This window comes from Bombus vancouverensis, chromosome 17 (assembly GCF_051014615.1).
Source record: "Bombus vancouverensis nearcticus chromosome 17, iyBomVanc1_principal, whole genome shotgun sequence".
NCBI classification, from domain to species: domain Eukaryota; kingdom Metazoa; phylum Arthropoda; class Insecta; order Hymenoptera; family Apidae; genus Bombus; species Bombus vancouverensis.
The window spans coordinates 6,521,211-6,535,012 of record NC_134927.1 but is presented as its reverse complement, the minus strand read 5'-3'; the positions used below and the strand labels follow the sequence as shown (position 1 = coordinate 6,535,012).

At 40.6% G+C, this 13,802-nt stretch overlaps 2 protein-coding genes and 1 long non-coding RNA gene across 16 annotated transcripts in view; 2 read left to right on the top strand and 1 right to left on the bottom strand.

The window, feature by feature from the left end:
• The first annotated feature begins 284 nt into the window (after positions 1–284).
• On the top strand, positions 285–7,913 carry LOC117166012 (arylsulfatase I). Of its 14 annotated transcripts, none has more exons than XM_076626191.1 (10): positions 314–549; positions 1,250–1,302; positions 1,412–1,606; positions 2,988–3,147; positions 4,368–4,594; positions 4,893–5,154; positions 6,073–6,230; positions 6,512–6,806; positions 7,025–7,302; positions 7,564–7,913. In XM_076626191.1, exons 3-10 carry the CDS (start codon positions 1,460–1,462, stop codon positions 7,726–7,728), a joined length of 1,692 nt encoding a protein of 563 aa, XP_076482306.1. In that variant the 5' UTR covers positions 314–549; positions 1,250–1,302; positions 1,412–1,459; the 3' UTR covers positions 7,729–7,913. The 14 variants fall into 14 exon arrangements, with proteins under 14 accessions (XP_076482310.1, XP_076482306.1, XP_076482307.1 ...); XM_076626192.1 differs by having other exon boundaries at positions 1,369–1,606; XM_076626189.1 differs by having other exon boundaries at positions 1,222–1,302.
• Positions 5,149–9,468, bottom strand: LOC143303963 (uncharacterized). The gene is made up of 5 exons (XR_013060608.1): positions 9,343–9,468; positions 6,463–6,901; positions 6,042–6,318; positions 5,786–5,960; positions 5,149–5,688 (listed from the first exon to the last, which is right to left on the bottom strand). It is a non-coding gene; the product is annotated as an uncharacterized LOC143303963 (long non-coding RNA).
• LOC117166124 (protein Wnt-11b-2) overlaps positions 9,465–13,802 on the top strand; it is a 33,973-nt gene continuing 29,635 nt past the window's right edge. Inside the window, exon 1 of the mRNA XM_076626203.1 lies at positions 9,465–11,636. The gene's annotated coding sequence lies outside the window, so the exon portion shown is untranslated. The remainder of the gene's footprint in view (positions 11,637–13,802) is intronic.

Here is a 13,802-nt window from a genome sequence, read left to right as displayed (position 1 = left end):
CAAACAATACTCAAGCCAGCTACACGATTCGATAATATCAATAATAACAAACAATACATGGCACAGTTATCGCAAGATTAACGATATCTCTGTTTATCAGTTTTTTTTTAATGTCCAATAAGCAATATCGAGCATTGAATTATCCTAAAGATAGTTAGGAATCCGACGGTCCCGTGCAAACGTGCTAGTACTCAAGGCGAAAGAGCGTATTATCAGAAAATCGCAAGGACAGATCAGTTCCATAGTTGCGAAGAATACAGGACAAAGCGGAACGTTCTCCTTGAGACGCGTGCTCTCGATAGTTGCGGTACAGGCTTCGGAGTTAAATGATCGCACGGTCGGCCAGTGATAATAGTTAGAGAGTAGCATCCCGGAAAATACTTTCTCCGCCGGCGGTATAAAGCCCCAGCGCGTTATAAGTGGCGCGGTATTACGTGGCAGGATCGTTGATGGTGAATCGTTGTGTCGAGTGGTGGTCGATTTTTACTTAGCTCCGGCAACGCGTTTATATTACGATCACGCGCGGTTCTACGAGGCGTATCCGCGAAAGTAAGTTCCGATTGGCTTTTTACCATTCCGAGGATCTTCGCGGTTTGTGCAGAAAGGACGTCTGGTCGATAGAAATTGTCCGTACGATAGCTGCAAACTTCATTTGCGGATTTAGTGACACAAAATACCTCCAAGATTCGCGCATTCACGCTATAACTTTCGTAGTTCGAACGTTTTATTGAATCCCTATTTTGCTACTAGGTGTTTAACACCATTGAAAGGCTATTAGAGGCGACGAGATAGGGATTTAGCAGTTAGATTTTGCTAGATAACGATATCTCTTTCGCAAGGAAGGAAAAGTCACGAAACTCGGTCTTCATCACAGAGATTTTCTCTTGAATCTTCTTTGCTCTGGCACTCGTCACGAGAGCCATTGCATTAGAGCGAATTAAAAGAACGCGTTGATCCATTCGCACTCTGTCCGATACAATTTGATATCGACGATCCAGGGTACCTGGTAACTGGGCGCTTGTTAAAAGATTCTTCGTTGATCTCGAGCGCGTGCGAAGACCGGCGCCCTGTTATGGCAAGTATCTCGATGAAGGTAAAAACTACGTGTAGAATGCAGCAAACTTCTGTTTTTCCGATATGATAGCCAATCGGAATTTATTTTCTGTGCGCGTCTCGTATTTCCTCGTAACGTGCTGTTTTTCCTGCCTGTACGCGCATTAGATTGTTCGACAAGATTCTTCGGTTTTAGAAGGAAATAACAGATGCGCACCATTTTTGTTTTATACCATTTTACCGAATTATGTATGATCCATTTTATAGCAATAGAACAAAATCTGTCATTTCCTTGTAAAACGAAAGTTTTTACAGTGTACAATTTTGCTTATCGCATATCGTGTGAATCTTCCTCCAGAGATTCTTATACGGCTAGAAGAAGAGACCTGGACACGAGTAAAAACAAATGTCGAATTCTATCCTTAACTGCATAGTGTCAATGTCTGTGATTATTGCCTCAGGATGCTTGTTCTACTTCTACGTTGTACTGGCGAAAGAGGAAGCGCAGGGCCAGCAGCGGCCAAATATTATAGTTATCATGGCGGATGACCTTGTAAGATTATCCCTTTTTTTTTAGGTTTCGAAGACGTTCCACTTTGTCCTGCTTCCTAGGACAAATCTGTCGATGTGACTCGTGAAATCGAACAAAAAGCGTTTAACAGGAAATCTGGCAATAAACGCAAGCCGAATTTTCTTTCACTTTGCAGGAACAGGTTCGACAAACGTCGTACGACATGCTCACACCAATGATTTACATCGATCTCTTTTGAACAAATGGATAAAGTAACATTTCTATTCTGATCGATGTTAAAAGCGAGTTTATCGACCTGTTTCCTGATAATTTTATTTTCCACGAATCGGCCAGCGTCTCAGTTGCCTCATTTGTGTTTCATAATCGCGGATATTCGATCAGATTTCGTTATTCATGAATATTGCACACAGACGATTGAAAGATAAGGTAGAAATTAATTTCTCGATACTTCGTGAAGATATCCACGCGGTTCCATATTTATGAAATAAATATTTCGATTCGTGGAAATGCACACATATTGCTCCTCTACGCTTTCTATGTTCTCGATTTCATTTGTCGGACAAATATGGTTTCGACCATATGTTTTTGCATTCTTGCAATTGCGAACAAAGCAGCTGACCTGCAAAAACATAGCAGTGTATCGTTGCATGTAGATCAAGTCGAAGATCGATTAAAAGGCACGCGTGCATGTTGCACTCTCAATTCATTCTTGAATACCAATAAGATAGATAATAGAGCAAACTTGACATAATTTCTTTAATCCTTGCGCTCGTTTCGTTTCGTTTCATCGTATCTAAGAACGTTTGACAAATACGATCGTAAATTTTATGTATGTTTATACAAATTTTGATCTTTTTTTATCTATGTTCTTCAAACATTTGGGAACAATCTGCTTTCAACAACAGCGTTGTTTAACGATTTTCACGACTAAGAAGTTGTCAATAAAATTTCGACGACTTGCTACGCGAGCCAAAGATAAGGTTTCTTTAATTAACTTCGTTCCAGTACGAGTAATTTTCGCGATCAAGGAAATGTCAAGATCTCGACGATTTGCCGCACGATTCGAAGATAAAGATCTTCGGTTAATCTTTCTCGAGTACAAATAACTTTTACAATCAAGAAACTTCGATAATTCGCTACACGATCTAAAGATTTTTATCGAATCTTTTTCAAGTAGATGTATGACGAAAAATCGGCAAAATTTGCTACGTGATCCAAAGGTAAGAGATTTCTAATTGATCGTTTCCGGTCGCAAATGATTTTCACGACAAACGAGCTATCAGCGAAATTTCGACAATTCCTTACACGTCCCAGAGATAAAGGTTTTCATCGAACCTTCTTTAACTAACCTATCGATTGGCGAACGAAAGACAATATTGAATTGCTGGAATTCCTCATCAAGGGCTGGAACGACGTGAGTTTTCACGGTGCCGATCAAATACCTACGCCGAATATCGACGCCCTGGCATACAATGGCGTGATACTGCAACGACATTACGTTTTACCGATTTGTACACCGTCGAGGACAGCCTTTCTTACCGGGCGTTATCCTATTCGGACAGGTACTCTATGAATACGATTTATGCGATCGATAGCCAGGCATTTGGCTCATTGCTTTTTTATCAATTTTTTATCGCGAGCCGCGATTGTTAAAACCAGCAACCTGTTTCAAGTCAGGAGCTAGTTTCAAGCTTAGAATTATTCGAATGAAATACTCGCAAAATTTGACACAATTTTGCGTTACAAATTAATAACGATGGTAGTTTACTCGTATCAGCTTGCTGGCTATCACGAGAGACTCGGTTTATAATTGTTATTCTTATTTGCCTTGTACTCTCGATCGTACATCCTTCTGATATGGATGTTTACGCACTTCTCTAATCAGACATCTATTTATTTAACTATTTATTTAACTACAGCTATAGAGAATCGTCTATTTAATCCAATTATTTATCCCGTCTACTATGCATTTATCTAACTATGTTTATTTAACTCTTGACTTCTCAACGCTTAACTAACACTTATCTATAAATAAAATTTGCTCGAGCCATTGCCAAAGTATGATCGTTATTCGTCAAGCGTTGTAAGTGGAACTCAATGTCGTCTTTTGTAAGAGGTGAATGATCGAAAAAAGAATCGAAGAATATTGCCATGTTACGTGGAAACAACGAAGAACATACGCGTGGCTGAACTACGCGCTTAATTATTTTATTCACCTGTGACAGATAACGAGGAAGTCGTATATTCAAAACGACTACTAATAGTGCAATTAGTTTTCCTCTTTCTTATCATCAATGCGTGGAATTTTTAAATTGCTTCGGTGTCTCTTGCTCAGTGGCCTTGTACGTAATATTGTAAAAATGTACATTTGTATACAGCGTGTTCTGTTCAACTGGAAACGCAGAAACGTCTGGAAAAATACGAACGACACGGAAAAATGTTTCAAACGAAAGTCGTACGATATCGAGAGGGATATACTGTGCTTTTATCCGCCTGACCTTAATACTACATATTATATCTTATGTATATATTACAACATGATTTCTTTATTTTTAATTACCTAATTAAGCAATGATTAAGTTCAACTCAAATAAAAAATGTTATGGTATCGATCACGAATAATCTCAAGAAAAAAGATTATTCGACACCTGTACAGAAGATGATGTAGACTCAAGTACTTATAGGTTTCTCGATTTAATTATCGTTTAATAGGCTGTCTCACGTATAAGTGTTAATTATCGGGGATGTTTCGTAATGTAACGTGCACATTTTTGCACAACAGGAATGCAAGGCTACCCGCTGAAGGCAGGTGAAGAACGCGCGATACCTTTGAACAATACGCTCCTGCCAGAATACCTACGAAAATTGGGATACGCCACGCATCTTGTAGGAAAGTGGCACGTTGGCTATTATAGCGATTATCATACACCGGCCCATCGTGGTTTCGACACCTTCTTGGGATATTACAGTGGTTACATCACATACTTCAAACACACCATCAAGCAAAACGTGAGTTTTGTAAAATAGCGAGAATCATGGACATTTTTACCATTTTGTCTATAACGGAATATTTTCTCCACTTTGATGACCACTTTTTTATAATCTTATTATTATCAAATATATCTTTCGATAATTTCGATAACTTTTGAAGTAACGATCAAATATATTCCTATTTTTGCGGATCTTCATCATCGCCGTCCTTTTGCATCTATTTGATCCTCTGATATCGGTTCGGACCCGAACTGTGCGTAGATGAAAACTCCCTTTCCAAAAGAAACGATCAAGGAGAATGAAAATTCTTTTGTAGCTCCACGTTGGATATGATCTACATTACGACGTCGCAGGAAACTTATCCGTCAAGTACAGCCACGAATATATGACAGACCTTATAACGGAAAGGGCCGAAGATATAATTTTCAATCACAATCGCAGCAAACCTCTGTACCTTCAGTTATCCCATGTTGCCGCTCATTCTAGCGACGCTAAGGCAAATATGGAAGTCCGCGATGAAGAAGAAACGAACGCCACGTTAGGCTATATCGAAGACTTTGACAGAAGGAAGTTAGCAGGTACGCGACGAGAACAATTAGATCGTAGACGAGCACTGACTTTGTTAATCATATGTGTATACAGCGTGGCTAGTAAAAGTATTCGCGCGCTTGCCACGGAAAACCTTTACGTTTGTTATATAAAGTAGATTTTGAAGCCTGATTAACACCGTGTGAGACGTGGCTGCTGTTCATCGTGTGATCTAATTAGACAGAGTGTATTGTGACACGCGTGAGCCACTTCAAGAATGCGCAGACGGTACGAAAACGGCGAGAAAAGTACGAACACGCAACTGCTTAGCTCCACGGAAGCTGCTCGAAATCGCCACCCTCGTCTGCATGGAACCTCGTAGTTATCGAGTGAGAGAATTTCGCGGCATTTAAAAAAATCACAAACTGGTTGTAAATTTGAGGCAAGGTCAAATATGTTCAAGATTGGTCAACGTATGTTCGTACGAACCTTTCTCGTTGTTTTTGTCCCTCCTGTCTTCTGCTAAAGTGGATCCAACGTGGGGTGTTACGATACACCCTGTGCTGGTAAAATTTAAGCCCAATCTGAAAATACATAGGACGAATGAGAACACGTGTGAAGCACAGCAAGGGCTGATTCAGCGTACTAAAATAAAAAGAGAAGTTTATGTAAACGTACGACCTTGTTTTCGGGTTACAGTCTTGGTCTACTTTTCCAATCGACAAGCTTGTCATTCCTCGTACTTTTGCATTTAGACCTGACACCTTCAACTTGCACTCGAGCTTGGACCGTGACTCTTATATTTGTCGCCTTGTTTTCAGTGCATCAACTACTGCTTGTTATATTCTCGCAGCATCTAAACTTTCATAACACGCGAATCCAAACAGAAACATAAAATATGAGTATTTATGTACGCCATAAATGTTACTCGTTGTACCTTATTGCAATGTATGTTTCCTTGTTTTCAGGCGTGGTTACCGCCATGGATGAATCTGTCGGTAGAGTTGTCCAGGCGTTGAGGCAGACTAACATGCTGGAAAACTCGATTATCGTTTTTATGTCTGATAACGGTGCACAGACTGTGGGTCTTTTGAACAATTATGGATCAAACTATCCTCTGCGTGGGGTAATATAACGCTGTATTTTATACTCTGCGGTTTCTTGTACGTTCTCGTTGATACGTGTCAGGGTGTTTAAAAAAAGACGAGATAAATCTGCAAAATAATTAAGGAGTTGTTAAAATCTTTAGTGTACTTATCCTCTAGTTTGAGAGCCTAGACTATGAGGTATTTATACAGGACACAAAAATTGATGTCATTCAGTTCGATAGGAGTTATTTAAATAAGCAAAATCAATACTTTATTCTATTTAAGGTAGAATAGAAGTGATCGTAGCATCCATTTTCAGCTGAAGTTCACGCTTTTCGAGGGCGGAGTTCGTGGAGTAGCGTGCGTTTACTCGCCAGCGATAAAAAATCCATCGAGAATTTCAAACCAATTGATTCACGTGACCGATTGGCTACCAACATTTTACTCAGCTGCCGGCGGTAATTTGGAAGATCTGGAGGAAAATCTTGACGGTGTGGATCAATGGGCCACTATCGTTTCTGAAAAAAAGACCAGGCGTAAGAACGTATTATTGAACATCGACGAGAAGCAAGCTCTTTCTGGAGCTCTAATGGGAAGATACAAATTGATCAATGGTAATTATCCTTTTTTAATTGATAATACATTTTCTTCTCCTTGTAGCGCGTTCAAGCAGCTCCTGTCGTAGCCTTCGCATGTTCCGGCTCACCCTCTATAACATCAAATTAGATTTAGTCGCTACTGACAAATATCGCCAGTAAATAATCGCGTATTGTCGATTCGTAAATCGACTATCAATGATCCTGTCCAATTAAACCTTCTCTCTTGTACGTAGGAGCGAATGTTTCGTACGGCGATTACTACGGCGACAGCGGCACGAGCGAATCGTACCCAGAGTACAACGTATCGAACGTTTTGCATTCGGCAGCCGGTTCCGCTCTTGCCAGCGTTTCGAACGCGACGTTCAACAGCGAGCATATAATCGACCTTCGACGAGCGGCCATGGTTGTTTGCGATAATTTTACAAGTTATCCTAGGTGTCTGGACAGATGCTTGTTCGACGTCTACAACGATCCTTGCGAAACCACGGACGTGTCGCGCGAACATCCGGAGGTAAATATACACGCTGAGACCGTATTTATCCGAACTGTTTGGAGATGAAGCGATCGTATCGGAATTTGTTTATTAGGCCGGAAGATCTAACGTTTCGTACGAGATAAAAATCGGTACAAGTAATCAAGCATTATCGCCGTAATTACGTATTTTTTATTTTCTACGTTTATTTTCTACCAAATTTAGTGGATATCTATTGCAATCGTATCTGTTGTACTCGACTTGAGATTATTCTGTAAGGAAATGTTACTTTCTTCGTAGGTTGTCGACGAGTTAAATCGCTTCATCGCTGAGTACTTCGCAGTTCTAAAGACTCAAACGTCCGGTCTAGTGGATCCACGTTCTTATCCCGAGCACTTCAATGGAACCTGGATGCCCTGGATAAAATTACCCGACGATGAAATTCGACTTCTTAGCGGTCGATAATCTGCACGGAAAACCGTGAAAGATCTATACGGAAGAACGATACATCGCGACACGTATCAACGTGTACAGAGAAGCAGCTTTACACGTTTGATCACGATTTCGTACGAAGCCTCTATACGTCGAATTTTCGTTTGTTAAAGCATCGTTTTTATTTGTTAAATAAAAAATCGACCGGATGAGACGGCCATTAGGTACTAATTTATTGGGTACTGATAACTAGCGAACCATATGAGGTATCAGTAGCCGAAAGAGTATTTTTCTAATTTATCCGCTGCTTTAACAGTTTGGGAGAAGAGCCAGTGAAGCGAGTGCACGAGGCTCTAGATTCGAGAAGCAAGCGATGGGGTGGGAAAAAGTTTATCGCCGGGGGACTAATTCCTTTTTTTCACCCATGTTATTATATACAGATTATGCAGATGAGAAGCCGTCCTCACGAAACACCTTGATATCAATTTAATTGCATCGGTATCGAATTAATTAATCTACATCCACGCGGATACACAACTTCCGACCTTCAATTTGTTTCAATTTAACGTGCACACGATCGCTATGACTAACCATTAACCAAACGATGTTATACAATTTCACTCTTTCATCCGATACATCAGCTCGATCATTCGTTCGAGTTATCCATCGCGAAAACACAAGTTGTACGGACAAACGAAATAACGATGGATGTACAATTTCAAATTAAACTTCGAAAGCGGGCCTGGTAAAGTTAGCGTCGAATAACAAAGCTGGTGCGGCTTATGCACCGCGAAAGAAAGATCGCGAAACGTTGGAAAGTAAACGTGGCACGGTAAAACCAGTAGCATTTTAACGTAAAATTTGCGAAAAGAAAGATCGCTGCCTCTGCAAGTTTCGTCTTTCTTCCTCTTTTTTTGCGGTGGCGGGGGTTGGCGTTACGGCTCATTTAGCAATTTGCTTATTTGCTAGGAAAGTCTGTCGAGCGGTATACATGCGTTGGCTTTGTGCGTAATCGCGAAGAGGAGCCGAGACGCGGTAGAAGGGGGCTCGATGGAACGAGCGAGGTAACTTTTGCGATCGCACCGAGGGTTTGGGGTTTAAGTCGCTTTTAATAGCCAAGCAGCTGTCGCCGGATCTGTTTGCCCCCTTTTTATGGTAGACGTCTTCGACGAATAATGGGAGGAAATAATCTGGAACGAAAGAAGCGGCCATCCTTTGCGCTGCTTCTGCAATAAACCGCTTTTAACCCGTTCTCTTCGTCTCTTTGCGCGTCAACGCGATTCGCCGGTCGTTTTAACAGCGCCGAGTGAAAGTACTCGCGCAATTAACGCCAACCTTCTTCCGCCGATTCGCGTGTCACGTTGTCCTGGATCGCGAGACAAACTGGCAAACGCTGTCGCCTCGCAACGCGTCTTCCGATCTTTTCCCAACTCTGACACGCGTCTAGATTCTTCGGGCAGCTACCACGTCAGCCATCGTGACGGGAACGCTCCGCTGTTGCTGTTTCGCGGACAGGTGCACGTTGCTTCGCGATGATCGCCACGTGCAAGCGCGCTGTCGGCTTCGACGCGTCTAGGAAGAGGCGCTTGGCGCGTGATGCGCCAAAATTCTCCGTTCGAACCGATAAGAAGAGTCGAAGGTACATACCGACTATCCGATCTGCTCGTTACAGGAACTGCGTTGTTTCTCGACCTGTTCGGACGAACGCGGCTCTACCGCGCGATGAAACTTGTACAGGGTCCGGCTCGAATAACAGGTAAAAGCGGCCACGAGGTGATTCCTCCTGGAACAATAAGGAAATAACATGGAGTAACATTTTCGAGTTTTCGGCTTGGTTTTCGAGAAAATCGAGTTTGAATATTTATCGAGTACCGTGAAAAATGTCCAGCTGAGCCGATTGATATATAGAAAATGTACGGTGTCGTTGAAAAAAGCTCAAGTTTCAGCTTGATATCTCAGAGAGTATAAAATATCGGAGAATAAAATCGCATCCGTTCGATGAGAGTGCCTTTCTCGATAAAACTAATTAATAAGCAACGAGCTATTTCGGATATTAGTTCCTACCGACCCACCCTGTATATTGCTATATACTTCCGAGCAAAAAGGGATATCGAATCGTACGATTTCATAATGAAGTTTCGTATACGTATGCATGCCTAATTAATCACTTCGAGTAATCAACAAATTGAACAGTCATTACCATTGATTGCCTCATTTGTTAGTTACCATTAACGCTCTTGTGACGATTTATTATACGCCATTATCGATGCTCGAGCGACTCTTAGCCGCGAAACGATCGAAGTGTATCGCCTAATTCTATGCTATACAGTCACGCGTACTCTGTGTTCGACGAGTATACTCGTCGTCGCTTACCTTTTGCCACGCATTCTATCGTAGGTACACGCTTTTCGAAGAGGTCGCGACAGCTAACTGGTTGATAAACTTCCAGTTTCATGGGAAAATCTTCCTTATATTTACACGTACACTCAGTATACGGGGTACTGTGCGATTACGTGGCTAATCGACAGTCGCAGATGTCACATTCAGCGAGAGAATTATTTTTCAGTGTGTACGATGTGTGTCGGCTGAGCCTGTCCGCGGAGCGTGTTGCGTATTTACGTTGACAATACAGAGACGTTCGTATTCGGAGAATCGACTGATCCGTTATGACTCTCTCTATTATAAACCAACCGAAATATACCCATCGTCGAAAACGGACGAGCAGATATTAGAAAAAAGCCCGCGGCGTTCAACGAAGATGCGAGAAGGACGATAGAGCGTGAGGCTAATTTCAGATAAAATAGAAACCGGATGATTGTTGGAGAATGAACCGGCTCTTTAGACCTTTCCAGATACTTTCTGTGCGATATTTCCAATGGTAAGTTGGGCTTCTCGGCAAATATACGATCCCACTTTCTCCTCCAAACTAATTGGCAAATCGTACGCGTAATTGGTTCGATACTTTGTGACACAGGCCTGCTACGATTCCTGGCTTACCGCATTCTTCGCGTAAAGAGCACACATGTTGCAAATGGGAAACACGGCGTTTCTTCGCTCTATCTCTTATCGCAGAAAACGAACTTCGTATCGCAGGATCGCGTTCCACGAAACGAGAAGTTGCGCGTTTCATTTTATTCGTCGCTAGGAAACTGTATCAGCAGCTAGTCGGAAAAGTTTCTTTCGCTATCTAAAAAAATAATAGACGCGCCGCATTTTTCTTTTACGTTATCTTATCGATCGTTTTATTTTACACGATGTTTAATTTGTTCTATTACTACAAAATGGATCGCACGTAATTCGATAAAATAATAGAAAATAAGAAACGTTGCGCGTCTGTTATTTCCTTGTAAGAGGAAAGAAACATTTGGCACAGTCCAATAGGGAGGGAAACGCTTTTTCCGTTGATCTATCGCTTGGGAGGTATTTCTGTGGGTCGATAACAACGAGACACCCTGTGTGTTTCACGTATCATTACGTCGAGAGTGAAGTAAGCGTTTTGATGGAACTTTAAATATGAGCGAGGAAGTCATATTAGAATACTTAATTAGAGAGTTACTACTTGTCCTAAATTCCGGACACTTTCGTCTTCTTCTGCATCTGCTCCACTTGAACAGCGCAGTAAAGAGTAGCGCTACTCGCTTTATGAAAATTTTACTGTTATAAGACGTGGTTTTATCGTCGATGGCGTAGGTGAACATGTAGCAAAAATATTTTCCAAAATGTTGACTTTAAAATTAATTTCCATCTTTACGACAACGTAGAAAAAATGTGAATTAAGTGCACACAGGGTGTCCGCTTTTAATCGATCCACGCAAGTATGTCGGCTAAAGTATACGTTATCGGAGAAAGTGTTTCAAACGCAATTTGCTCTGTTTCAAGGAGGAGACGTCTTACTGCGACCACCGGATTTGTCTGGGTGCAGGCGTTTTCGAGATCTCAAGGTAATCTTTGCTCGAAACCATACTTCTTTTTTATACGCTATCCTACGCGGCTTTTTTTCTCTACAAAAATCTATCAGGGCACTTGTATGCGAAAATATTGTCTGGTTTAAAAGATATTTCGACGTTAATCCCATCGTACGGGGCGTACGAAAGACAAGACACAGCGTAGAGGTAAAATCATACAAAGTCGCGCAAATCGTTCGTAGGATGAGTTTCACGAGATTAAAGTTAAGGTATTTTTTAAACTGATCGCTGTTTCATTTCCCAGGTACCTTGATACGTTTTCTTAGAGAGTTAAAAAATGCATGGGACGGTGTATCGAAAAGTAACGCTATCGAACATCTACGTTACTGGTGCACCAGATTTGAAGAATTAAAAATACCTGATCTGCAATAGAACGCAATGTGAAATATATTTGCATTATTTTTGTCCTAATTCTCTCGCTAACTGGTAGCTAACTAATCGTTTACCAATTAACACTAATTAAATTAGCCGTAGAAAATTAAGCTGGTAAATGCTGTTCAAATATTGGTATACCAACGAACACGTGCAATTGTAATCGTTGATACTCTGTCAGTGGATGCAACGATAAACGACAGGTAAAAGGAAGTTACAATAGTCCTGTCACGGCGATTAACGAAACATCTTAAATATATGCTTCGCGTAACACGCATAATATATTCGCAAAAGGTGTCTACGCGTGTCTGAACATTTTCACGAGCCTGTGTCATATGTAATAAATAAAAAGAATACACGGTATAAGAATAAGAATGAAGCTTGCGTTTGTAATTCATTTTTACGTTCTTGATTAATATTTGTTCCTACTTCTCTTCTTGTTCTTCTAACGTAGGGATATCTGGCATTTTGTTTTAATATCCACGTGCGATAAAATTATGATAAACAGGAACAGGGAACAGAAGGAAATGATTAGCCGTAAATGGTAAGCGCGAATGGTCACGATACAAGGCTAATGAAAAAGAGCATAAATATACTTTTATCAGCCAGCAAGGACGAAAGTAAATGGACTGCGGATTGGTAGGCATTTATGTGCATTTATATGTAGAAATATTAAAAATATTGAAAGCAGAGCATTCGTTATATAATCTTCGATGTGACAAACAAATTTCTATTTAAATTCTATTTCTTTAGCGCGTCCATAGAAATGTAAATTTGCGTGAAAATCCGCAGCGAGAAAATAGAAGCGACTGGAAACTTTTGAGCGGTAGTGTACAGTGTACATGCATAAAATGCCTCGAAGAATACAATCGTTTCTTGACACTAGATCTACTGACCTGCGATGTTTGCCTAAATATGTCATACGCAGATGATCAGAATTAAAGTGGCAGGATGGAAACAAATAGATATACGGTGAATCATAAAGTTGTTCACGTACAAAGAACGAATCTAGGGCAGTGCAGAAATGACAATTATGCGACTGTCCCAAAATAGTAAGGATCCTCCACTAATGGTAATTTCTTTGCCTCTATTATCATCAGGTATGAATTAATATCAATTTATATATATACGTAAAACATTTAGCTGCATGTTAAAGGCCAATTGTTCTAGCGTTAAAATGGTATTGGGATATAAGCATCGTTGGACACCTGCATCGTTAGATTGCGGATTTTGATGCGTTTATAGGGAATTTGAAAGTGTAAAATCGCGCGTCACGATATTTTAATAGTAGGTTAAACCATCCTTACGAAATCGAGAATAGGGCGCGCCAAATTGACTTAGCAATTATGTACATTGCATAAGCATAATTACGAGATAGAATATAATTACAAAAATTGATAAATCTGTCTGCAGTAGTCGTAGTGTAAAAATAACTATCAAGCGTGTGACGCAGGAATGTCCTCCAACTATCGAAGATCAGAAGAGTAGAAAGAGCAAAAGAGTACAGGCAAATAATGATCTTTTTACAACAAATAGGAATATTAAACGACAGTTGTCCGGTTCCGAGTGTGGTGAGAATAACTTGCTCTTTTCGCGACGGCTTCTAGATTAATTTGGATTGGTGGTTCAGCGAAACGTAGCTTCTTATTAATAGATATAAATTGTTCCGCAATTTCACGTATTACACCTGTTTATGTAAACGATATCCAACTAGTTTAAGTAAGAGAATCCCTTAGAATTGATTTCTTCGAGAAAAGAGACTTTCGGATA